Source organism: Sminthopsis crassicaudata, chromosome 4 (genome assembly GCF_048593235.1).
Source record: "Sminthopsis crassicaudata isolate SCR6 chromosome 4, ASM4859323v1, whole genome shotgun sequence".
Lineage (NCBI taxonomy): Eukaryota > Metazoa > Chordata > Mammalia > Dasyuromorphia > Dasyuridae > Sminthopsis > Sminthopsis crassicaudata.
Window position 1 is genome coordinate 466,380,215 of NC_133620.1, and position 25,096 is coordinate 466,405,310.

General features: G+C 39.1%; 1 protein-coding gene across 2 annotated transcripts; it reads right to left on the reverse strand.

Moving 5' to 3' along the window:
• Positions 1–11,751: 11,751 nt before the first annotated feature.
• COPS9 (COP9 signalosome subunit 9) lies at positions 11,752–14,271 on the reverse strand. 2 transcript variants are annotated; one of them, XM_074264168.1, is made up of 3 exons: positions 14,108–14,271; positions 13,312–13,384; positions 11,752–12,032 (listed from the first exon to the last, which is right to left on the reverse strand). In XM_074264168.1, exons 1-3 carry the CDS (start codon positions 14,168–14,170, stop codon positions 11,995–11,997), a joined length of 174 nt encoding a protein of 57 aa, XP_074120269.1. In that variant the 5' UTR covers positions 14,171–14,271; the 3' UTR covers positions 11,752–11,994. The 2 variants fall into 2 exon arrangements, with proteins under 2 accessions (XP_074120269.1, XP_074120268.1); XM_074264167.1 differs by lacking the exon at positions 14,108–14,271 and adding an exon at positions 13,636–13,946.
• Between the last annotated feature and the right edge of the window lie 10,825 nt (positions 14,272–25,096).

Consider the following 25,096-nt stretch of genomic DNA (forward strand, 5'->3'; position numbering starts at 1 on the left):
GTTGGGATGGGGAGAGCAAATATGTGCAATTCCCTGAAATTTAAAAAAAAAAAAAAAAAAAAAAAAAAAAAAAAAAAAAAGAACTGTCCTACTCCCCCAGTATGTTTCTAGTCAATCAAAAGAATATGGAAACAACTGATTGATCAGAATAGAGCCAGTTTTCAGATATATAATTGTGATAAAACTCTTTGGTTTTCTAGTTAGTATAACCTAGATTCTTTAAGTAAGGGCCTCTAAATAACAGGAGAGGTAGTCTAGCTTCAGCCATACAGGACTAAGTTCATATGCAATATAGTTTTCTTATAATTGAATAAAATGTTCTCTCAAGACAGAAATTGCACTAGACCTATAATTAAATAGAAAAGTAACTGAGCTAGATCCAGAATTGAGCCACAAGACGGAGTCAGTCTGATTTATTCAATTCCACAATTTCCCGATCTCTCAGGATGACCTTATCATTTCTAAACTCACCATCACTCAGATAACTCAAATCTTGATTGACACTGCCTCCCATGTCTTTCTCTCCCTCTGATTGGAGGGCTGGAGGATGGGATATCCTCTAAATGCTTTCTTTTATAAAGAACAAACACTGGACCCTCAGCTTGATCCACTCTGCATTTGCTGCTCTGCCTGATTTCAAGTTCATGGAACAAGATACCTATTACTGTCTCCCCATTTCTCCTTCTCTCCCCCCATCTCCAATCCTCTTGCCTCCTTATGTGGACTTTCTATCCTTTTAGATTGTAAACTTCTTAAGGAAAGGAACTGTCTTTTTATTAATTGTACCTCCAGCACTTGGAATAATACCTGGTGTGTGTTAAAGCACGTAGGAAATGTTGATTTCATTAGATTTATGAATTTGGATGCCAACACATATGGGAGCTATTGCTAATATGGATTTGATATCTATGGTTTCTTTTAGCACAATATAATTTCTTTATCCTTTTTAGTTTTTGATTTTTTATTTTATCGGATAGCATAATTTCAACACCAGCTTTTTTGGATTCATTGGATGCATAGCAAAAAAAAATAATTTTTTCTATCCCCTCATTTTTATTTTGTGTATGTCTTTTTAAAAAAGAATTTCTTGTAAGCAACAGATTTTGTTTTCTTATCCAATCTGTCTCTTTTTCATTTTATTGAATTGTTTAATATATTCACATTTAAAGCTATGAGTTAGGTTTATATAATCCTCCATCTGTGTCTAAAATATTTTTGAGCTTTGATTCCCCTACTTCTGCTGTAGACATAGCATCACATTCCTTCAGTTACCTTAATCTTTTTTAAGGGGGGCCCTGCTCCCACTGGTTCTCTTCTCATCCTTGAACTCCTCTTCTGGTTACCACTTTTCCTTTAGCATTTTGTTTATTAGCTTCTCTTTCCTGCTTCTATCTGGTTCTCGGGTCACTGAGAGCCTGAATCTGAAGATTTTGTCTGATGAATATTTTAGACTGATGCAGAGAAGTTTATGGAGGAGAGCTCACCACACTGTTTTGATATACTCTGCCATTATGGGTCAGCCTCCCCTAAATTATTTTTTCTAAGGAAGGCTTACTTAAGTCCTCCTTTTCTTACACTATTATTCTGGTAATTAAAAAAAATAAATATCCATCCATTGCATTTAGATTGCCAGTTTCATATTGGCGTATGATTGGACGAAATAATTCCTGAGAACATCTTTTATTTCTTGTTTATTGTTTACTTTTTAATTTTTGAAACTAGTAATTTTTTCTTTTTCTTTTTAAGAAAAATCACATTAGCTAATACTTTTCTAAAAACAAATAGTCCTAGTGTTACTTATTAATTCAATATTTTTCTTTTGCTTTTGCTTTCAACTTTGCGTTTCTCATTTGATAGTCATGATTTCTATTTTTTCTGTTTAATTGAGTTTTGAGTATGTATGGGAAGATGATACACATTACATTAAAACAAATTCTTCATAGAGCATGTAGGAGTGAGTCAGTTATGTTGGGATAAACAACTGAAAAGCTATTGTACTTTTTGGTACATATGGTTCTTTTTCTTTCTTTAGGGTTTTAAATCTAGGTGACTTATGGGGTATTGTTTGGTTGGACCAGTTCTGTGATTTCCTTGGCATAGGAAAGTATCTCTAAACAATGTAGACCGGTAGCTTCTCAGCAACTTAATAGAGAGTTGCTTTAGAGCACGGAGGATCCAGGATCACACAGTATGTGTCAGATGTGGGACTCGAATGCAGTTATTCCTTGTTTTAAGGAATCCTGGATCTTCTATTTGTGACTATAATAAGCATTTCCCCTCTCCCTGCTTTAATCTTCTCATATTTCATGGTTTTGAAGGGTCCTTTACAATCCTGGATGTAGGATCCTATTTTCAAGTGTCCTTGGATCTGACTGCATCTTCATGAGGATTCTGATGCATTTGAATAGGCTCACTGATGAGAGGGAGAGCTTAGTGGTTGCCTCACCCAATCCTCTCATTTTTATAGGTGCTTTGAGAGCTTAGTGACTTACATCATGTAACACAAATTGGAAGCTGCAGAGCTGGGATACAAGCACAGGCCACAGGACTCCAAGCTCAATGTTCAGGTTAAGCAACCTTTCCTTTTTTAAAATTTTATTATTTAAATTTTTAAAAAAAATTTTATAATTATTACATTTTTTAAAAAGTTTATAATTATAAAATTTTTATGACAGTATATATGCATGAGTAATTTTTTTATAACATTATCCCTTATATTCATTTTTCCAAATTTTCCCCTTCCTCCCTCTACTCCCTCCCCTAGATGATAGGCAATCCCATACATTTTACATGTGTTACAGTATAACCTAGATACAATATATGTGTGTAAATCCAATTTTCTTGTTGCACGTTAAGAACTGGATTCCGAAGGTATAAGTAACATGGGTAGAAGTAGTGCAAACAGTTTACATTCAATTCCCAGTGTTCCTTCTCTGGGTGTAGTTGTTTCTATCCATCATTGATTAGCTGGAAGTGAGTTGGATCTTCTTTATGTTGAAGATATCCACTTCCATCAGAATACATCCTCATACAGCATTGAAGTGTACAGCGATCTTCTGGTTCTGTTCATTTCACTCAGCATCAGTTCATGTTAGTCTCTCTAAACCTTTCTGAATTCATCCTGTTAAGCAATCTTTCCAATGAAATATATTGCTAATTATTTCTACAGAGGCAGAAGACAATTAGATCTAGATTAAGATTTTCCTACCCTTATTATCCTGATGTCTATGGAGACATTAAAAAAAAAAAAAAGATTGATTCTGTCACTTTTATTTTGGTAATAGCTACAAACCCAAAATAGAGAGCAAAAATGCCAGGCTTGCCAGAAACTGGATTAGAAAATAGATCTGTTAGTTAATCTTGGAAGAACATGTGGGTTCCTTCAATGCATCAAGCTCCCTTTTCTCCTAGCAATTCTGATAGACTACTTACTGCAGACATACTACCCAATGAGCATGATACATACTCAGAGACCTAACATGTTGAGACCTGGATATCTTAGAATCAACCGGAGTCAGGATAAGCAAAAGTTTTTATTCTTGGTCTTTTGGGGTCTCTGTCAGGGGATCAGATATAGGAATCTCCACACCTCCTTCCTCTCTCTCCACCACCAAAGAATCATCCTCCTTCTCCTACTCCACCCACTGATTTTCCCTACCTTCTATCACCACACCCACAGGTAGAGCCAGCATAGAGTAGAGTAGGGTCATCCTCCAAACATATTAATAGAGAATTGTCCAATTGGTAATTAGCCTTAAGTGCTAGGTTAAGTGCATCTGCTCAGTTCTAGCCCTTTACACTAACACTCTTACTATTTAGCTCAGTAACTATTTGTTCTAGGTAAATAATCACATGGCATTTCTTTTTTTTTTTTCTTTTCTTTTCTACAATTTATTAAAGATTACAACATATTTCTTTGTGTGGGAAATGGAAGAAAAATTTTTTTTTAAGAACCATTTTTTTTTTATTCATTTTTCCAAATTATCCCCTCCCTCCCTCCACTCCCTCCCCCCGGTGGCAGGTAATCCCATACATTTTACATGTGTTACAATATAACCTAGATACAATATCACATGGCATTTCTAAAGAAGAATTTTCCTTTTTTTTTTTTTTTTTTTTTTTTTTACAGTTGGACAACTTAATCATGGGCATTTAAATTTACAACAGGCAGTAATGTTTCTCAAGAGTGCCTAGATTTGATTTCCAAGCAAACCATAAACCAGAACAAAATGAAATGGAAGATTTGACAAGCATTCAGAAATTCAGTTGAATAAATAAAAGAGAATTGTACTTGCCCTAATTATTAGAGAAAATTAACGGGCTTCTCTTTTGCTAGTTTGTCCTCTATAAGAGTTCAGCAGAGAAAGTACTTAATATTAGTCACAAATATTGAATGAAATTTTCTTTCTGATGCAATATATTCACTAATCTTGTTATACCACACATTTAGAATAATCACCAAACAACAAAAAAGGCAATGGCTCACATTTCTCTAATACTTTTCCGTTTGCAAAGCACTCATACATAAAATCTCATTGGAGAGATAAAATCTCACTAAGGAGATACGGTGGGAGAATATATGAACTATGGCTGGTAACCTTCTTTGCAAACTGTCTTGCATTTACTTTCTAAAAATTATATCTTTGTTTTTGTAAGTTGTTTCTATTGATAGAATATAAACACCTTGAAATTTGAGCTATTTCATTTTTGTCTGTGTATCCCCAGTGTCTAGCATATAGTAGGTGCTTGGGAAGTTTTAAAATTATTGAATAATGCCTGAGAAACGACATAATATTGCTAAGGATACATGATCAAAAAAGAAGACATATCATGTAGCATGAAGACAACATCTCTAAGTGCTATAAAGCCCAAGCCACAGGAAGGGAAAAAGGCCTTTAGTGCACTGGACAGATTCGATATGAAAGATTAGAAAACTTGTACAAGACTCACATAGGATGAGAAGGAATAAAAGGATTATGGACTGGAGAAAATCCCTTCCCTGATAAAATGAAATACTTATCAAAGTACACAATTCTATGGGCAAAATGTCACCTCTGTGTGTGTCAAGTATTGCCTCATATGTAGAAATAGGGGTAACATTTTGCCTTAAAATTGTTCATCAAGCTATACACATATTTATATGAACATATAGAGCATATTTTTCTGTATGTATAATATGTGGGTATACAGATCTATATAGATATACCAATAGATATTCAATGGAAGCTTACTATAAAGAAAGGTCAGAATAGTTTTTGCTTTCTTGAATCTTACATGTATATGGTGGAGATAACATGCATATAATAGGGTCATGTAGAAGACAGTATATGTTCTTATGGCTGTGTGTGTATAGATAGGAGGAAAAGAAACAAAAAAGGAAAAACAGACACACACAGAGAGACAGAGACAGAGAAAAAAATATAAATAAATAAATAAATAAATAAATATATATATATATATATATATATATATATATATATATATATATATATATATATATGTACATACAGAAAGGGAAAGAGAGAGAGAGACAGAGAGAGAGACAGAGACAGAGAGAGACAGAGAGACAGAGAGACAGAGAGGACAGAGAGTAAAAAAGAGACAAAAATATAGGCAAGAGACAGACAGAAAAAAAAAAGACAGATAAATAGTGAGAGAGTCAAAGACAAACGGAGAAACGACAAGAGAAGAGAGAGAGACAGAGAATTAGCTGGGATAGGGATAGGAAGCAGAAGGAACTCCTCGGTGAGTAAACTCCTTTTTACCAATGTAGGCTGGAACCTCCTCTTCACTTTACAGCAATAGAGTTTCTTTGACCACTAAGGGGTCAAGTGATTCACCCAAGATCTTAGTATGAGTCAAAGGCAGGATTTGTACCCAGGCCTTCCTGAGGCTGGACCAGATCTCTATACCACACTTTCTCCTCCCCCGCCACCCACTTGGGATATTCTTCAAAAGTCTATGTATAAATAGAGATTAGCAAAAGAACTTCTATTCATTAGAAAAGCAGAAAATTGGAAATGGAATCATAGGAAAAAAAACTGAAAAAAAAAGACAAATCACTCCACAATCCTTTATTAGTAAGTTCTGTTTTTGCCTAATAAAACAAGTCTCTGCTCCCCAGGAGCACGCAATCTACTGAGATAAAAGAAATGTGTACCAACAGGGGCAACAATAACTGGTAATCCCGACTCGCTGTAACAATAAATAATTACAGTAACTGTGGCTCCTCCTTAGACATTTGGGCTGAGGCCTTTGGCAGGGAAGGAGGCTGGTGGGGAACTCCCATCCTGGTCCAGACCCCTATTTCCCCAGGGCCGGCCGGCTGCCAGAGGTGGATCTCGCCCCAGGTTCCTAACTCCATGGGCCACCTCCTGAGGCTCCAGCCGGGGTCTTCTGCTTGGCAGAGCTCTGGGGCACAGCTCCTCCTGATGCTGACAGGAGGTAACATGAAGACCCATGATGGCGTCACAGCCTTTTTCTTAGAACAAGGTTAATCAAATTTTACGGATGAGGAAACACAAACTAAACAGAGCCCCTTCCGTGAGAACACGGAGTAAACAGGGCCCAGACTGGCTCCCACACCTGTGAGCACCCCGTGTGGGCTTGGCCTTGGGGCAGGGAATGGAATCAGTGTCGTGACAAGAAGAGAGAACTGGGGAAGGATTCAGAGGAGGCCGAGTGTGGATTGAAACACAGTATTTTCACCTTTGTCTATTTGCTATTTTTTTCTCCCCCCCTTTTTTTTTTCCCTTTTTGGTTGATTTTTCTTACACAGCATGACAAATTTGCAAATTTAAATTAAAAAAAAATTATAGGGAAGGTAGAGTTTCTCCCATTCTCTTCCTTTCAACATGCTTGAACATCTCCCCCTTCTCCTTCTTCTCCCTTATCTTGAACAAAGTAGCCTTTCTCTGCACTAACAACCCCTCCACATGTATGTGTCTTGATCCTACTCCCTCCTATCTCCTTCAGAAGACTGTGTCCTCAGTCATCCTCCCTCTGTTGTGAAACTTCAACTTTTCTCTTTCAACTAGTTCCTTCCCTATTATTTTCACATGTGTCTGAGTCTCCCCCATCTTTATTTTTTAAATTAAATTAAATTTAAAATTCCATAATCTCTCCTTCCTCTTCCCCATGTCTACTGGGAAGGTGAGAAATAAAAAAAAAAGTCATTACAAATATGTTATGAAAAATAAACGTCTGCACCAGCCATGTTCTGGAAAAAAAATGCTTCTGTCTACAAGCCGTTTTCTATCTGGAGGAGGATTTTCACCATGGGTTCTTTGGAACTGTGGTGGGTCACTGAGCTGATCTATTACCAAGTCTTTCAGAGTTGATACAATATTGTGATTGTTCTCCTGGTTCTGTTCTCTTCACTTTGTGTCAGTTCACACGGGCTTCCTGGACTTTTCTAAAACCATCCCTTTTATCATTTCTTACAGCACAAATCTCCCGAGTTTCCAATTCCTTATCACAAAATGAGTTTTTAAGAAATATTTTTGTACATATGGGACCTTTAGATCTTTTTTGATTATAGATCTTGCATATCTCTTCATCTTTTAAAAAAAATTACCAAACTGTGTTATTCTTTAATCTAGACTGAAATACCATTACTGGACCCATATCCAGAAGAAATCAAAGAAAGAGGAAGAGATTTTATGTGCACAACAACATAACTTCTTTTGTGACAGCGAATAAATAGAATCTAAAGTAATGCCCATCAGTTAGGGAATGGTTGAACAAGTTATAGCATATAAATGTGATAGAATATTATTGTGCCTTTAGGAACAAGGGAAAAGAATGGTTTCAGGAAAAAACCTGGCAGATATGCAGATTGAAGTGAGGTGGATGTAACTAGAGAATAATTTATACTCTAAACAGCAATGTAAAAACAAGCAACTCCGAAAAGACTAAAAAATTCTGGTTAATACAATGTTCTTCCATGATAATGAAAGGCTTTACAAATAGCGTCTTGTTTGATGCTCACAACAGCCCTACTGCCATTATTCTTACTTTATATCTGAGGAAAAACAAGAGTTAAGTGACTTGTCCAGGGTTACACAGCTGACAAGTGTCTGAAGCTACATTTGAACCCAGCTCTTTCTGCCTTGAGGGCTAACCCTCTATCTACTGTGTGACCTAGCTGCTGTAGACTAAATATGCAGAATGAGACCCACATTTTGACGTGACCAATATGGAACTTGTTTGGCTTGGCTACTCAACGGTGAAGGAATGAAAATAAATACCTGTTAATGGAAAAAAAAAAAAATAGCACTTCACTGGAGGGCACCCTTCCCTGATTATCAGTCTATATTTCTTCTCCTTTTCTTAGCCAAACTCTATGAGAGCTGTCTATAATTGCTGTCTATAATTGCTGCTCCCTTTACTTCTCCCTCACTCTTCAGCTCTTAACAATTAGGCTTCATTCCTCGGCCCTCCATTGAAACCGCACTCTTTCAAGTTCCCCATCATCCCTGAACTGTCAAACTTCCACTTGGCTCAGTCCCAAACGTTCCCAAGGCTCTAACCAGCCCCTCCTCTTGGCTTCGCTCCCCTCACAGGCTTTGTGACAATGCATGCTTACGCTCTCGGTTCACCTGTCTGAATACTCCTCAGTCTCTTTGCTTGCTCATTAGCCACCGTGCCTCCTATAACTTTGGGGGTTCTCTGATTCTGTCCTGCGCTCTGTCCTCTTGCTCTTGGTAAATCCAGTTCCCTTGAGTTTAACTATTGTCTCTATGCTGATGGCTTATAGAAAGATAGATCTCTCCCCTGAGCTTTAGTCCTACCTCTCCAATTACCAACTGCTTATTTCAAAACAAATGTCCTGAAACAGATTTCTAACTGTACTCATTATCTTGGCCTGGAAGCCCTCTTCTCCAAACTCTATTTCTGTTGAAGGCACCGACAGCCTTCTAGTGCCTCAGGCTTGTAATCTCAGCAGTATTCTGGTTTCTTGACTTTCCTGCACTCCCTCACAACCAATTAGTTGTCAAATCTTGTTTAACCTTTACTCCCACAGCTACAGACTTGGTTGAGGCAGTCCCCACCCATTAACTAGCTTATTGGCTTCCATGCTTCAAGTCTCCTTCTTCCCCTACCCATCACATCCAGTGAATTCTGTGCACAATTGTCATTTTCACGGAGCAGACCACTGCTCTGTTACTCAACCAATGGCTTCCTATTGCCTCTGGAATAAAACAGCTTTTAAAGCCCCATATATCCCCGTGCCATTCATCTTTTCAGATGCAGTAGATACTACTCCACCTCCCACTGTCATCTGGCCCAAATGGCCTATGTTCCTCATGATCACCCAATCTCTTGGATTTGTGCCTATGCACTGGCCATCCCCCATGACTGAAACGGACTCCCTACTTAGCTCTGCTTCCTTTCTACCTTCAAAAAACGCATCCTCTTCTGGATCGAATTGTCATGATCCCCTGAACTACTAGTGCTTTTCCTCATTTTGTATCTAGCTCCTTGTTACCCTTTATTAACTTTATATTTATGCTGCATATATTTTTATACGTACAAAAGAATGTAATTTCACTGTGAGTAGGAATGGATTCTTTGTCTTCAATGCTAGAAAAGTGGATTGCATGGGGTCTAGTCAGGAAGGATTGAATTAAAATTCAATCTCGGATGCTTACTATCTGTGTGATCCAGGTCAAGTCACTGTTTTCCTCTGTTTCTTCATCTGTAAAATGAAGATAGAACCAAGCAGATATCTTGCAGAGTTTTAAGGATCAAATGAGATTTTTGTAAAGTCCCCGTCATGTAGTAGGTGCTACAAGTTTACTCCCTCCTCCTTTCCTTCCCCACGGTCCAGCACAGTGCATGGCCAACAGCCAGCACTTAATGATTGTGCTGTGAATGAGTGACAGGAAGACCAGCTTGGTTGGCTCACAGTGTATGAAGAAGGGAGTCATGTGCAACGAGGCAGGAAAGCTAAGCTAAAGTCAGGCTGCTCAGGGCTTTGGTGTCAGCAAGAAGCTTGTCTTTGATCCTAGATTTTAAAGAAAACAGGAAGGCAACTGAGCAAAGGAACATGGCAGGGCAGACCAGTAGAGCTGTTAGGATGCATCACTGAGGCAGCTGTGGAGAGGTCAAGGAAGAGACTTGGACCAATCGAGAAACTGCTGCTGCAGCTGAGAGGCCATGAGACTGGACGGTGGTGATGATCATGGGGGGGTCACGAAGGGTAGATGGAGAAAACTGCCCAGATATTCCCTGTCCCTGGGAAGACCTTCAAGCAGCTATCACCTAGCCAGAGCCGGCAATTTCCTCTAGGAAGTGAGAGATACTTCCTGGAACTATAACTGCCTTCTTATACAAATTGTTCACAAAGCCATCCATTCCAATTTGCTGAGAAAGGTGCTACCCGTGGGAATTAAAAGGAATGTATTCTATATTTATATAGCCTTATATTTTTTAGTTGGCCTGATGGTGCTCTGTACTCAGATTGTGCATGAAATAGTGACTAAAACATCTAGTGAGGAAGGGGAAAAAATCCCAAATGAATATTCCCTCCTTTAAGAAACATTCAACTTTTCCCATTATTATGGTGTGAAATGAATAAGACACTTTATCCCCTTCTTTGACAGATAGGAAATTTATTGCTTAAATTGCTTAAAAATCTGTTTCCTTATATGTACTAAATTTGCGTTTTGTACTAATAATTTCTGGGGGAAAATAATTTATTAAAGCTTAGTATTATACTATCATAAATTGATAAAATTTCTTATGGTCTCAATATTCTTCATAACAATCTTATGATCTAAATTGAATAAAAATTATTTTTTCCCATTTTATAGAGAAACAAACTAAGGTTCTAAGATGGCGACTTGCCAATGACCACACAGCTTGGGAGTGTTTGAGAACCTGTCTCCAGACTCACATGAAGCAAAGCTGCAGTTGGAGAACTCTTCCTACAGAAACTGATGCTGAAAGAAGCATCCCACCTCACAGAGCTAGGGAAGCTCAAAGGAGTAACACAGTTAAATTGGGGGAATGGGAGAGAATTATACACAAGGATTAATGTGGAGCCATCCTTTTGCTGAGCTGGAGAGTCACATGGACTGTACAGCTCCCTAGGGAAAATGGGACTCATTAAGGGAAAAAAACCCTTACAGAAAGAGGGTTAGATTCAGATCTGCCCCTCATCTGTGTTTTCTGTTGTTAAGTAGAAACTGTCCTAGAATCTGAACTATCCTTTAACCTGAGGGGTTGTGTGTGTATGGGGTGTGTGAGGATCCTTTCTTGGAGTACAAAGTCAGTCCAATTTTTTATTCCCGGGAAAAACTCCAGGTTGGGGGTTTATTCTGTCAGCAGCATGTACTCAACTAACACATGGATTAAACAGTCATATACTGTACAAGATACGTCAACACCTACTTTTAATTCTGATGCTAAGAGGTATACCATGTATTTGGCTACAAAAGAGACAATTTAGATTTGAGGTATAATCAAATCAGAGCTTAAAAAAAAGGCGGAATCAAAAGTGTTTATCCATATCATATTATGCCTGAAGTACAGGGTTCCCTAAACATGGCAGTCAGTTGATAAATAATTCTTGTCTGTGGCGATATATCAAAATGATCAGTAAATTCTTGCTGAGGCAAAATAAGAAAACTCTTACTATACATCAGATAGACTGACAAACTTCCAAAATATAAGCAATTCATTTTTCAAAATTATGCATCAAACTGTGACATCATTCGAATGTGGAAAAACAGAACTACATGCAAATAAAAAAATTCCATATTTATTCACACAAGGACAATCAGCTGATATGAAAAGATATCTACCAGTAGCTTCCCAATGGTTAACATTTTTTCATAATTCCTGTCTTGGTAACCATGTCCCAACTTTGTGACTTCCAGAAGCTTTTTAGAGATCATATACCATCTTTTGATTAAATAAAAAGTATATTTTTGCTACTGCTACAAAACAAAGAATTAACATCTTGGGTTTCCATAGCTGGAAATCATTTCACTGGATATCATCATCATCAAAAAGATCTTCGAAATCTAGGTAAAAAATGAAGCGTTAATATAATCCATCCATATTCATAATAAAAGGACATTTCTACTTTTTTGATGAAATTTAATTTTCAAGTTGATGTAATAAAACCTGGAATACACATTCTTGGCTTAAATACCATGTGCATAAATGAAAATAATGGGCATGCCATCATTATGATCAACAGGTTATTTCTAAGCCATTTACGATATTTATCAAACTTAATTGCTAATGGAATTGAAAGGAGTTAAATATCAGTTACAATAAATTCCCATATTTAAAAATGTATCTATGCTTTTAAGAAACTCTAGTGCCTGATTTCCTTTCCTTGCAAATCCATATTTTAAAACATTCCACTTTATTTTATTTTTATTAATTATAACTTTTTATTTACAGGATACATGCATGGGTAATTTTTTCCGCATTGGCATTTGCCAAACCTTTTGTTCCAATTTTTCCTCTACTCCCTCCCCCATGGCAGGTTGACCCATACATGTTACATATGTTAAAGTATAAGTTAAATACAATATTCCTCCATTTTATTTTTAATGGAGTCCTAAGAAGTCAATAGATACCTGCAAAACACCTGCTTTTTCTCTGGCTCAATTTTTGTTTCTACAGTTAAGATTTAATTTTTAATTTAGTCCTTGGCTCAACCACTTGGTGCCCTTGTCCATTTAGGAAAGCATGAAGTACAGGTAAGGTTCTACTCTACCAGGCCCTTTCAGTCTTGGCCTGTCACCCACAGCGGAGTTTATCCCTCCTCAGGGCAGTGAAACATACTAGCCATGCTGGTCTCGTCAGTTACATGTAGGGTTTTCACTAAGAAGCCGCAATGACCACGAGGCCTTGCAGACAAACACTGTATCTGGGTCTCTGTCCCGTGAGACCCGGTGCAAAAAGGAGCACCGGGACAGCAAGGATTAGCGGAGGAGATCTCAGTCTGACTGGGTGATTTCCAGATCACACATGGATTACCCCGACCACCAAAGGTGGCCTGAGCTCTTCCCCCTGGGGCAATGGGGACTTTCTCTTTTCAGTCTCAGCTGCTTGGGCTTTTTTGATTGGACAACAGAAAAGAGAGCCGGCCTAGCACTGGTTACCAGAGTCTAAGCTAGCCCAGAGGCCAAACACCCCTCCGAAAGGCCAGGCTTCTGAATCTGGTAAACGAGGCCGTTTTGATTTTATGCATTTTATTTTGCTTTATACTATTCACCAGGCCAGAGGCCGCCCTGCCCCACATCCTTCCGGAGGTATAAGCTGTAACCCGTATTCCCGCGTCCTTACCATTAAAGAAATCTGCATGGACCGCCTTTTCATTGGCTGCCAAGTCCATCAAAAGGCCCGTGCTGCCTCCGGCCTGGCAAAGGAGCGAAACATCACATCAGTAGTGGTAACGAAAAACACACATTAAGGCGACAGCACATGCGCCGTTCCCTCTGAGTCCCCCCACCCCCACCCCCCCAGCATGCCCGGGGATGACCGCCGAGTCACAATCTCTCCCCCACCCCCATTTACTGCTAAAAAGGAAAGGGATGCAAGACGCTCTTCGCCGAGAACTCGCGGCTCTCGCCCTCACGAAGGGCACGGCCCGTCTAGAAATAACTGGACCTCAGAATGTTTTCGCACTTCTATCTGGACACGGCTCCTTGCGAATGTGGATTCCCCGCCACCTTCTAAGGAGGTGAAAGCCGCCTGGTGCCGGTGTCCAGCCTCCCGGGGCCCTCCCTGGGACATGCTTCACTGCAGGCGGGGCAATGCTCCTTAAAGGAGCTGCGGCCCACAACTGCCAATGCCCTTTTCGGGTTCACGAAACGCTTTCGCGCTGGCTGCCTCCCATTTCACAGGTGAGCAAAGTGAGATTCGGGATCCAGACCCTCTAGTCACCGGAGTAGAGACGGGTGATGTCATGGAGCAAGCCATGCCTCATCGCAACAGGCGGCCAATCAACGATCTAACCCCGCCCCTTCGCCACGACCCCGCCCTTGCCAGCCAACCGCCCCCTCCGGACTCCCTAGCTCACGTGACACCACCACGCAATTCCAGGCTAGGCCCCGGGCCCGGCTCCCGCTCCTGCCATCACCTCGTCCAAGTCCACGTAGGGCCCGGCGCCCTCGGGGAACATCTCGTCCACAGCTGGCTTCATGCTCCCGTCTGTCTGTCCTTCCGTCTCGGCCCAGCACGTCACGCTCCTCTGGCCCCGACACGTCCCGCCCCGTATGTGGCCGGCTGTGTACCCACTTCCGGCTGGAATCAAAGCATTTCCTGTGTACGCTCGCGCGCTTGCGCGGCACGTTTAGGCGGTGGAGGATTCCCCCTCTCTATGATACATCTGTTACCTCCCCGGACTTCGTTCCTATGGCAACTAGCAAGTCAGGAAAAGGGACCAATCCCGCCCTCAGGGTGTGTCCCTCTCTCCCGGCGCCACGAGGGAGCCCATATCTCGAGGAGAACTGTGCTTTTTGTCTTCTCTTTCTGGGCTAGGACGATTTTTACATAAAAATTTTTATTAGTTGAAATTATTTCTATTTATATGCAAATTAATAATATTATTTTAAATTAAAAATTATGTTTTTAAATGTTCACACCAAAGGGGTAAGAACAGCTCCTTGGCATCTGCAGCCAGCGCGCCCTTCGCAGCCGTCGTCCCCAAGTGCAGGGTAAAGTTCAAACGGGGTCATCGCCCCAAGCCCGGCCGAGGTTATCTGACTTCAAAGGCGCGGCGGCTTTCCCCCTGTGCCTCACCGCCTTTCCAGGGCCCTGGGCGTGCGGGGAGAAGGGGAAGACTCAGCGCTCAACGCCTGCCCTTCTCCCCGGGTACTGTGTGTGTGTGGGGGGGGCGCATTTTCCAGCGCTGCCAGTGTGTGTGTGTGTGTGTGTGTGTGTGTGTGTACACTATACGTACTTATACACACACAAACACACACACACACATATATACACACACACTTATACACACACACACACACACAGTAACATAACATAAAAACTTTGAGAAATGTTTCTGGGCAATTAACATTTTACTTACTTATTATGGCTAGTGGATGAGCAATAAAAAGGCCATTTGGCCTTCTCTCTTAAACCAGAGACCTCATGGAATCCACTCAATGCTTATATGCCCTCGGAAAAATGGCTGCTCCCAAAGGTGGACGTCAACTTTGATTGGTTGAAAAGTAATGAGAGAATGAATATTATAATGAGAGGCGGGCTTATTCTAATGAGGGTCTAGGGAGCATGGCTCTGATCACTCTTTGTCAAAGAGAATTATCCATCTCCGTACCATGAGGCCTAGGATAATCTAGACAAAAGGGGGATTCTCTTCTACCTAAACCTGTGACTAAAGCATAGGGGCCAGAACTCGCCAACCCAAGTAAAACAGAATTTCTTTACCTTTTGATTAGATTTAAGTTTTCCATCTCATTATCAGCACCTCAAAGTTTGGCTGAATAACCTATAGGAGCTGATTTCTGAATGAGAACATAGAAAAGGGAAAGAACCTTAATCTTAATAACAATTGGTTATTAACATGAGAGAAATAATCTCTTTTCTCTCTCTTTTTTTCTCTCTGTTTCTCTCCCTTGTCTCTCCTCTCTGTCTCTGTCTCTTTTTCTCTCTCCTCCTCTCTCCTCTCCTCCTCTCTCCTTCTCTCTTTCTCTCTCTGTGTCTCACTATCTCTGTCTCTGTTTCTGTCTCTGTCTCTTTTTCTCTCTCCTCTTCTCCTCTCTCCTTCTCTCTCTCTCTGTGTCTTACTATCTCTGTCTCTGTCTCTTTTTCTCTCTCCTCTCCTCCTCTCTCCTTCTCTCTTTCTCTCTCTGTGTCTCACTATCTCTGTCTCTGTTTCTGTTTCTGTCTCTTTTTCTCTCTCCTCTCCTCCTCTCTCCTTCTCTCTCTCTCTGTGTCTCACTATCTCTGTCTCTGTCTCTGTTTCTGTCTCTGTCTCTTTTTCTCTCTCCTCTCCTCCTCTCTCCTTCTCTCTCTCTCTCTCTGTGTCTCACTATCTCTGTCTCTGTTTCTGTCTCTGTCTCTTTTTCTCTCTCCTCTCCTCCTCTCTCCTTCTCTCTCTCTCTGTGTCTCACTATCTCTGTCTCTGTTTCTGTCTCTGTCTCTGTCTCTTTTTCTCTCTCCTCTCCTCCTCTCTCCTTCTCTCTTTCTCTCTCTGTGTCTCACTATCTCTGTCTCTGTTTCTGTCTCTGTCTCTGTCTCTTTTTCTCTCTCCTCTCCTCCTCTCTCCTTCTCTCTCTCTCTCTCTGTGTCTCACTATCTCTGTCTCTGTTTCTGTCTCTGTCTCTTTTTCTCTCTCCTCTCCTCCTCTCTCCTTCTCTCTCTCTCTGTGTCTCACTATCTCTGTCTCTGTTTCTGTCTCTGTCTCTGTCTCTTTTTCTCTCTCCTCTCCTCCTCTCTCCTTCTCTCTTTCTCTCTCTGTGTCTCACTATCTCTGTCTCTGTTTCTGTCTCTGTCTCTTTTTCTCTCTCCTCTCCTCCTCTCTCCTTCTCTCTCTCTCTCTGTCTCACTATCTCTGTCTCTGTCTCTGTTTCTGTCTCTGTCTCTTTTTCTCTCTCCTCTCCTCCTCTCTCCTTCTCTCTCTCTCTCTCTGTGTCTCACTATCTCTGTCTCTGTTTCTGTCTCTGTCTCTTTTTCTCTCTCCTCTCCTCCTCTCTCCTTCTCTCTCTCTCTGTGTCTCACTATCTCTGTCTCTGTTTCTGTCTCTGTCTCTGTCTCTTTTTCTCTCTCCTCTCCTCCTCTCTCCTTCTCTCTTTCTCTCTCTGTGTCTCACTATCTCTGTCTCTGTTTCTGTCTCTGTCTCTTTTTCTCTCTCCTCTCCTCCTCTCTCCTTCTCTCTCTCTCTCTGTCTCACTATCTCTGTCTCTGTCTCTGTTTCTGTCTCTGTCTCTTTTTCTCTCTCCTCTCCTCCTCTCTCCTTCTCTCTTTCTCTCTCTGTGTCTCACTATCTCTGTCTCTGTTTCTGTTTCTGTCTCTTTTTCTCTCTCCTCTCCTCCTCTCTCCTTCTCTCTTTCTCTCTCTGTGTCTCACTATCTCTGTCTCTGTTTCTGTCTCTGTCTCTGTCTCTTTTTCTCTCTCCTCTCCTCCTCTCTCCTTCTCTCTCTCTCTGTGTCTCACTATCTCTGTCTCTGTTTCTGTCTCTGTCTCTGTCTCTTTTTCTCTCTCCTCTCCTCCTCTCTCCTTCTCTCTTTCTCTCTCTGTGTCTCACTATCTCTGTCTCTGTCTCTTTTTCTCTCTCCTCTCCTCCTCTCTCCTTCTCTCTCTCTCTGTGTCTCACTATCTCTGTCTCTGTTTCTGTCTCTGTCTCTGTCTCTTTTTCTCTCTCCTCTTCTCCTCTCTCCTTCTCTCTCTCTCTGTGTCTCACTATCTCTGTCTCTGTTTCTGTCTCTGTCTCTGTCTCTTTTTCTCTCTCCTCTTCTCCTCTCTCCTTCTCTCTCTCTCTGTGTCTCACTATCTCTGTCTCTGTTTCTGTCTCTGTCTCTGTCTCTTTTTCTCTCTCCTCTTCTCCTCTCTCCTTCTCTCTCTCTCTGTGTCTTACTATCTCTGTCTCTGTCTCTTTTTCTCTCTCCTCTCCTCCTCTCTCCTTCTCTCTCTCTCTCTCTCTCTCTCTCTCTCTCTCTCTCTCTCTCTCTCTCTCTCTCTCTGTGTCTCACTATCTCTGTCTCTGTTTCTGTCTCTGTCTCTTTTTCTCTCTCCTCTCCTCCTCTCTCCTTCTCTCTTTCTCTCTCTGTGTCTCACTATCTCTGTCTCTGTTTCTGTCTCTGTCTCTTTTTCTCTCTCCTCTCCTCCTCTCTCCTTCTCTCCTTCTCTTTCTGTGTCTCACTATCTCTGTCTCTGTTTCTGTCTCTGTCTCTGTCTCTTTTTCTCTCTCCTCTTCTCCTCTCTCCTTCTCTCTCTCTCTGTGTCTTACTATCTCTGTCTCTGTCTCTTTTTCTCTCTCCTCTTCTCCTCTCTCCTTCTCTCTCTCTCTGTGTCTTACTATCTCTGTCTCTGTCTCTTTTTCTCTCTCCTCTCCTCCTCTCTCCTTCTCTCTCTCTCTCTCTGTGTCTCACTATCTCTGTCTCTGTTTCTGTCTCTGTCTCTTTTTCTCTCTCCTCTCCTCCTCTCTCCTTCTCTCTCTCTCTGTGTCTCACTATCTCTGTCTCTGTCTCTGTTTCTGTCTCTGTCTCTTTTTCTCTCTCCTCTCCTCCTCTCTCCTTCTCTTTCTGTGTCTCACTATCTCTGTCTCTGTTTCTGTCTCTGTCTCTGTCTCTTTTTCTCTCTCCTCTTCTCCTCTCTCCTTCTCTCTCTCTCTGTGTCTTACTATCTCTGTCTCTGTCTCTTTTTCTCTCTCCTCTCCTCCTCTCTCCTTCTCTCTTTCTCTCTCTGTGTCTCACTATCTCTGTCTCTGTTTCTGTCTCTGTCTGTCTCTCTCTTTCTGTCTCTCTTTATCTGAATATTATCTATCTTAACTGAAAAAATCCTGTCCAGTCTCTCTTATCCCTTTCCATGTACACCTTTCTTTTAGTGAGGTTAAGCTTTAATTCTTAAGTGACCAAGTTTGACTCTAAAAAATCTAAGACATTGCATTTTTGTGCTTTCCTGAGGGTTATTGGAACTATTTATCTCAGAAGTTCCCTCTCATCTGATTGCAAAGTCTGACCTGCATGGGCGTCTGTGGATGGTACAAAGAGGCCGCTCTCCTTAGAAAGGCGAAAGGAGAAGGTAAAGAAATGTCACTTGGTTGAATTTTTCATTTACCAAAGATCCAAGCTGTGGTTCACCAGTTTTACTTGGGACAAAATACAAGCATACACTCATAATAGAACAACATACATACACAAAACATATCTGCACACCTCCACATCACAAACATATACATGCAATACACATGCAACACTCACAAAACTTATAAACAAGCATATACACAAACATGCTGTTTGTCCCTTTGTTCTGGAAGATGTCCATGACTGTGGGAGGTGATTCCATGACATGCAGATGCGCTAAGTGAGGGTGGGCTGCCAAAGCCAAATGGGTTCAGGGGCCAGACAGAAATCAGGGCAACCGATGGATGGCACATACATGTTCATGCACTTATGGTTACATACACATGAAGCAGACACGCATAAAATGCAACAGACAACCAGACACACACATATACATGCACATACATATAAGTATGTATGTATAATATGTAATACATACATAATAGTCAACATACAAAACCAACTTTCCCCGCTATATGCACTGTATACCACAGACTTTTGGGGCAATATTTGTGCCAAACGGTTTTATTTTACTAAGTAAAAACCATCTTTCTTACTTTTTTTTTTTTTTTAACAGTTTTTATTTACCAGATCTATGCATGGGTAATTTTACAACATTGACAATTGTCAAACCTTTTGTTCTAATTTTTCCCTTTCTCCTCCCCCCCCAAGATGGCAGGTTGACTAATACATATTAAATATGTTAAAGTATAAATTAAATACAATATATGTATACATGTACCAACAGTTGAAAAAACATCTTTCTAAAAGCTTCTTCAAAATGGCTGATTGAAATGATTCTCAATTTGTAATCTGGGAGGTTGGGACTCAGTCTGGAGCATTAGAGAACTCCGCCCCCCTCCCCCCCCCCAAAAAAAAACACCAACAAACATCTCAGAGAAGACTCTGAAGAAGCTAGAACCTTGAGACTCATCAGAAAGAGGGGAAGTTGTAATAAGATGGCTCAGATGGCACAGATAAGGGCTGGAAGCTGGCACAGAGCAAAGATAAATCAAGAGAGCTATTAGAATGACTCATCTATTGAAACATAATTATTCCAATAAAGGGGGGCTGGGTCCAAGATAATTGTAGAAATTAATATATTTTAAAATATTTTTTATCCCAGGGAATGAAATAGTGGCAGTGAGATAAGTGATAGTTTGTCTGCCAAAAAATCGATGTGAAAACCGAGCCTCGACATGAAGGGCAATAAGCCAGTCTCTCAGCTCCCCCTGGTGCAAGAGGAGACATTGCACACTCACAATTTCTCCAAATCAGTGCGCACAGCTGCCTGTTCCTGCCTGTTCCAAGGAGGCAGCACTAAATCCTGCCAGACACAATTCACACACTGCTGTGAAAAGCACAATTCTTTTTGAGAATGTCTTTGTCTCTTCCACCCCTACGTGAATCCTTGGAAAAGGAAGCCTGGTAAGTGATCATTGGCTGTTAATTACCATAGGAATTTATGAGGACCTTCGGAAGAGTTTAGAGTACAGTTCTTAGTATACATTAGGTGCTTAATAAATGCTGGGTGACAGAAGCCCAATTGGTTATAGAATATATAATACTAAGTCTTTCTAAAATCAATTTGTTCGTCATTTTTATAGAACAATAATATTCCATGACCTTCTTTTACTACAAGTTATTTAGCCCCAAAGGATGGGCATCTTCTCATTTTCCAATTCTTTGCTCTACTACAAAAAGAGCTGATACAAACATTTTTTTTCAATGTGGGTTCTGTTTCCTCCTTTATGATTTTCTTGGAATACAGACCCAGTAATGGCACTGCTGGGTCAAAGGGTATGACCAGTTTTAGAGCCCTTTGGCTCTAAATTCCTCTAAGTTCCAAATTGCTCTTCAGAATAGTTGGATCATTTCACAACTCTACCACCAATGCATTAGTGTCCCAATTTTCCCACATCCCCTCCATCATTTATCATTATCTTTTCCTGACATCTTAGCCAATCTGAGAGGTATGAGGTGGTACTTCAGAGTTGTTTCAATCTGCATTTCTCTAATCAAGAATGATTTAAAGCATGTTTTTTCTTATAACTATAGATGACTTTGATCTCATCATTTGAAAATTGTCTGTTCATATCCTTTGACTATTTATCAGTTGGGTACTGACATGTAGTCTTATAACTTTGACACAGTTCTTTATATATTTTAGAAATGAGACTTTTATCAGAAGCACTTACTGAAAAGATATTTTCCCAACTCTGTACTTTCCTTTTAATCTTGTTTCTGTTGATTTTGTTTGTGTAAAACCTTTTTAATTTAGTGTAATCAAAATTGTCCATTTTGCCTTTCATAATGTTCTCTAGTTCTTCTTTGGTCATAAATTCTTCCCTTAAAGATTTGACAAGTAAATTATCCTTTTTTCTCCTAATTTGTTTATGGTATCATTCCTTATGCCCAAATCATGTACACATTTTTACTTTATTTTGATATAGCATGTGAGACATATGTTGAGTTTCTGACATTTTATTTTCCAGTTTTCCCAGCAATTTAAAAAATACTGAGTTCTTTTTCCAGAAGCTGGAGTTTGGGGGTTTATTACATACTAGATTGCTATAGGCCTTGTTTGTTGTGTCATGTGTAGCTAATATATTCTGCTGATCTACCAGTCTATTTTTTAGCCAGTACCAAATAATTTTGATGATTGCTGCTTTGTAATATAGTTTTAGGTTTGGTATTGCTAGGCAACCATCCTTTGTATTTTTTTTTCATTAATCCCCTTGATATTCTTGACTTTTTGTTGTTCCAGATTAATTTTGTTATTATTTTTTGTAGTTCTATAAAATAATGTTTTGGCAGTTTAATTGGTATGACACTGGACAAGTAGACCAACTTAGGCAGACTTATCATTTTTATTATATTAGCTTGGCCTACCCATGAGCAATTGCTATTTTTCCAATTGTTTAGATCTGACTTTATTTGTGTGAGAAGTATTTTGTAAATGTGTTCATATAGTTCTTGGGTTTGTCTTAGCAGGTAGACCTCCCTGCCCCAAGTATTTTATTTTATTGAAAGTAATTTTAAATGGAATTTCCATTTCTATCTCTTGATGATGGGCTTTTTCAATGGGTGGTTTGTATGGGTTTATTTTATATCCTGCAACTTTGCTAAAGTTGTTAATTATTTCCAGTAGGTTTTTGGATGAATTTTCTAGGATGCTCTAACTATATCATCATATCACCTAAAAAGAGTAGGAGGCAGTTAGATGGCGCAGTGGATAGAGCACCAGGCCTGAATTCAGGAGGACCCGAGTTCAAATCTGGTCTCAGACACTTAACACTTCCTAGCTGTGTGACCCTGGGCAAGTCCCTTAACCCCAGCCTCAGGGGAAAAAAAAAAAGAAAAAGAAAGAAACAACACCTAAAAAGAGTGATAGTTTTATTTCCTCTTTGCCTATTCTAATTCTTTTAATTTCTTTCTTATTTTCTTATTGCTAAAGCCAACATTTCTAGTTAATGTTGAATAATAGTGGTGATAATGGGCATCCTTGTTTCATCTCTGATCTTGTTGGATATGTGTCCAGCTTCTCTCCATTACAAATAATGCTTGTTGTAGGTTTTAGATAGATATTGCTTATTATTTTAAGGAAAGCTCCTTTATCCCTGTACTCTTTAGTGTTTTTAATAAGAATAGGTGCTATATTTTGTCAAAGCTTTTTCTGCATCTATTGAGATTATCATATGATTCCTGTTGGTTTTGTTATTGATATGATCAATATGGTAATAGTTTTCCTGACATTGAACCAATTCATTTCTGGTATAAATTCCACTTGCTCATAGTGTATTCTACTGCTGATAAGTTGCTGTAATCTCTTTGCTAATATTTTATTTAAACATTTTGCATCAACATTCATTAGGGAAATTGGTTTGTAATTTTCTTTCTCTGTTTTGGCTCTTCCTGGTTTAATTTAGGTATGAGTACTATATTTATGTCATAGGAGGAATTTGATTGTACTCCTTTATCTATTTGTCCAAATAATTTACATAATATTGAAATTAATTGTTCTTTAAATGTTTGGTAGAATTCATTTGTGAATCCATCTGACCCTGATGATTTTTTTCTTAGGGAGTTCATTAATGGATTTTTTTGATTTCTTTTTTCTAAAATGATACTAATTTAAGTTATTTATTTCCTTTTCTGTTCATTTGGGCAATTTATATTTTTAAAAATATTCATCCATTCCAGTTATATTGCCAGACTTGCTGCCACACAGTAGGGCAAAATAGTTCCTAATTATTGTTTCAATTTCTTTTTTTAAAATTGTTTCAATTTCTTTGTTATTGGTGGTAAATTTTCCCTTTTAATTTTTGATGCTGGTGATTTTTTGTTTTTCTTTCCTTTTTCTAATCAAATTAATCAAAGCTTTATTTATTTTGCTGATTTTTTTTTCATAAAACCAACTCTTAGTTTTATTTATTAATTCAATAGATTTCTTAGTTTTAATTGTCTTAATTTCTCTTTTGAGTTTCAGAATTTCCAATTTGGTATTCAATTGTTTTTTTTTTTTTTTTAATTTGTTCTTTTTCTAACATTTGTAGTTGCATGCCCATTTTATTCATGTAGCTATTTAGAGATATAAAATTCTCTTAAGAACTGCTTTGGCTACATCCTATAAGTTTTGGTATGTTGTCTCATTATTTTCAACCTCTTGGATGAAATTATGGATTGTTTCTGTGATTTGTTGTTTGACCCATTCAGTTAAAAATAGATTATTTAATTTCCAATTGGTTTTTAGTTTATCTTTCCCTGTCCCTTTGTTGAATATAATTTTTATTGCACTGTGGCCTGAAAAGGAAGCATTTACTATTTCTCCTTTCTGCATTTGATTGTAAGATTTTTATGCCCTAATACATAGTTAGTTTTTATGTAGGTGTCATATACTGCTGAGAAAAAGTTCTATTCCTTTCTATATCCATTCAATTTTCTCCAGAGGTCTTTCAAACTAAGTTTTCTAGGATTCTATTAACTTCTCTGCTTTTTTTTCTTATTTCGTGGTTAGATTTGTCTGATTCTGTGAGGGGAAGACGGAAGTCCTCCAATATAGTTTTGCTGTCTATTTCTATTTCTGTATGATTTAAAATCTTCTTTAGGAATTTGGCTGCTCTATCATTTGATGCATACACATTTAATATTGTTACTATTTCATTATATATGGTACCTTTTGTCATGATGCACTTTCCTTCCTTATCTCTTACTTAATAATATCTATTTTTACTTTTGCTTTATCTGAGATCAAAATTGCTGCCTTTGCTTTTTTTTTTTTTTTTCAATTTCAGCTGAGCACAATAAATTCTGTTCCAGCTTTTTACCTTTATCCTGTATGTATCTCTCTGTGTCCAATGTGTTTGTTGCCTGTGGGAATGTTGAGGTGGGGTGGGGAATGGGGCAGAACCATGTGTTTACCAGACAGTTTGTCCAATATTCCTCAAGTGCTGAGGTCTTACCCTTGCCTTTGAGCTTTGCTGGGCATATAGAAAAAAATGAGATTACAAGATGACGTTTAAACAGATTATTGCAGAAGTCACTGATTTTGAGAGCCAAGAGCATTTATGTTGATCAAACTGCAACAGCCAGTTCTCATTGTGAACAGGGAAGATATGATGTTGATTTGTTCTGGAACTTGAGTCTCATTCATAAGAGTGGAAGTTGGAAGATGATGGCTCAGTGCATAGATGGGCCACAAGTCCCTAGAAAGGAAAGAAAAATCTGGAGAGCTATTGGAACAAAACTGTCCCCATAAGAGCCTGCAGGACTCTCTTAAATTATTTTTCATTTCCTATAGTAAGACCAGGGAAGCTTTAGGTCACTGACCAAAGCATGAACAAAAACAATGAGATGCTGACCAGCTCCTCCCTCCTTCCTCTCCTGGAGATATTGATTCTACTGCTGCCAGTATTCAACTCTTTAAATTCCTATTTCACCCTCTCTTTTACCTGGAAGAGACTATACAAGCCCCAGATATCAGAGAGAAGATTTTTCTCATAGTTTTAGTTTCAATTTTAAATGTTATTTATTATTATCTTAGATATATATGTAAATCCTGATGGCCACAAATACCTATTTCAGCTGGAAAAGAGTATTATTTGTTTTTGATTGTTTGTTTTTTATTAATTTTTATAATTATAACATTTTCTTTGACAGTACATATGCATAGGTAATTTTTTTTTTTTACAACATTATCCCTTGTACTCCCTTTTGTTCCGAGTTTTTCCCTTCCTTCCCTGCACCCCCTTCCCTAGATGGAAGGCATTCCCATACATATTAAATATCTTATAGTATATCCTAGGCACAATATATATGTGCAGAAC

Excerpts from the sequence above, each read along its gene's own strand:
- COPS9 (XM_074264167.1), bottom strand. The coding sequence starts at position 13,761 with ATGTCCCAGGGAGGGCCCCGGGAGGCTGGACACCGGCACCAGGCGGCT. Across the intron at positions 13,385-13,635 it reads AAGTGCGAAAACATTCTGAG|GCCGGAGGCAGCACGGGCCT; the intron begins GTCCAGTTATTT and ends CTCCTTTGCCAG. Across the intron at positions 12,033-13,311 it reads CCATGCAGATTTCTTTAATG|ATTTCGAAGATCTTTTTGAT; the intron begins GTAAGGACGCGG and ends TTTTTTACCTAG.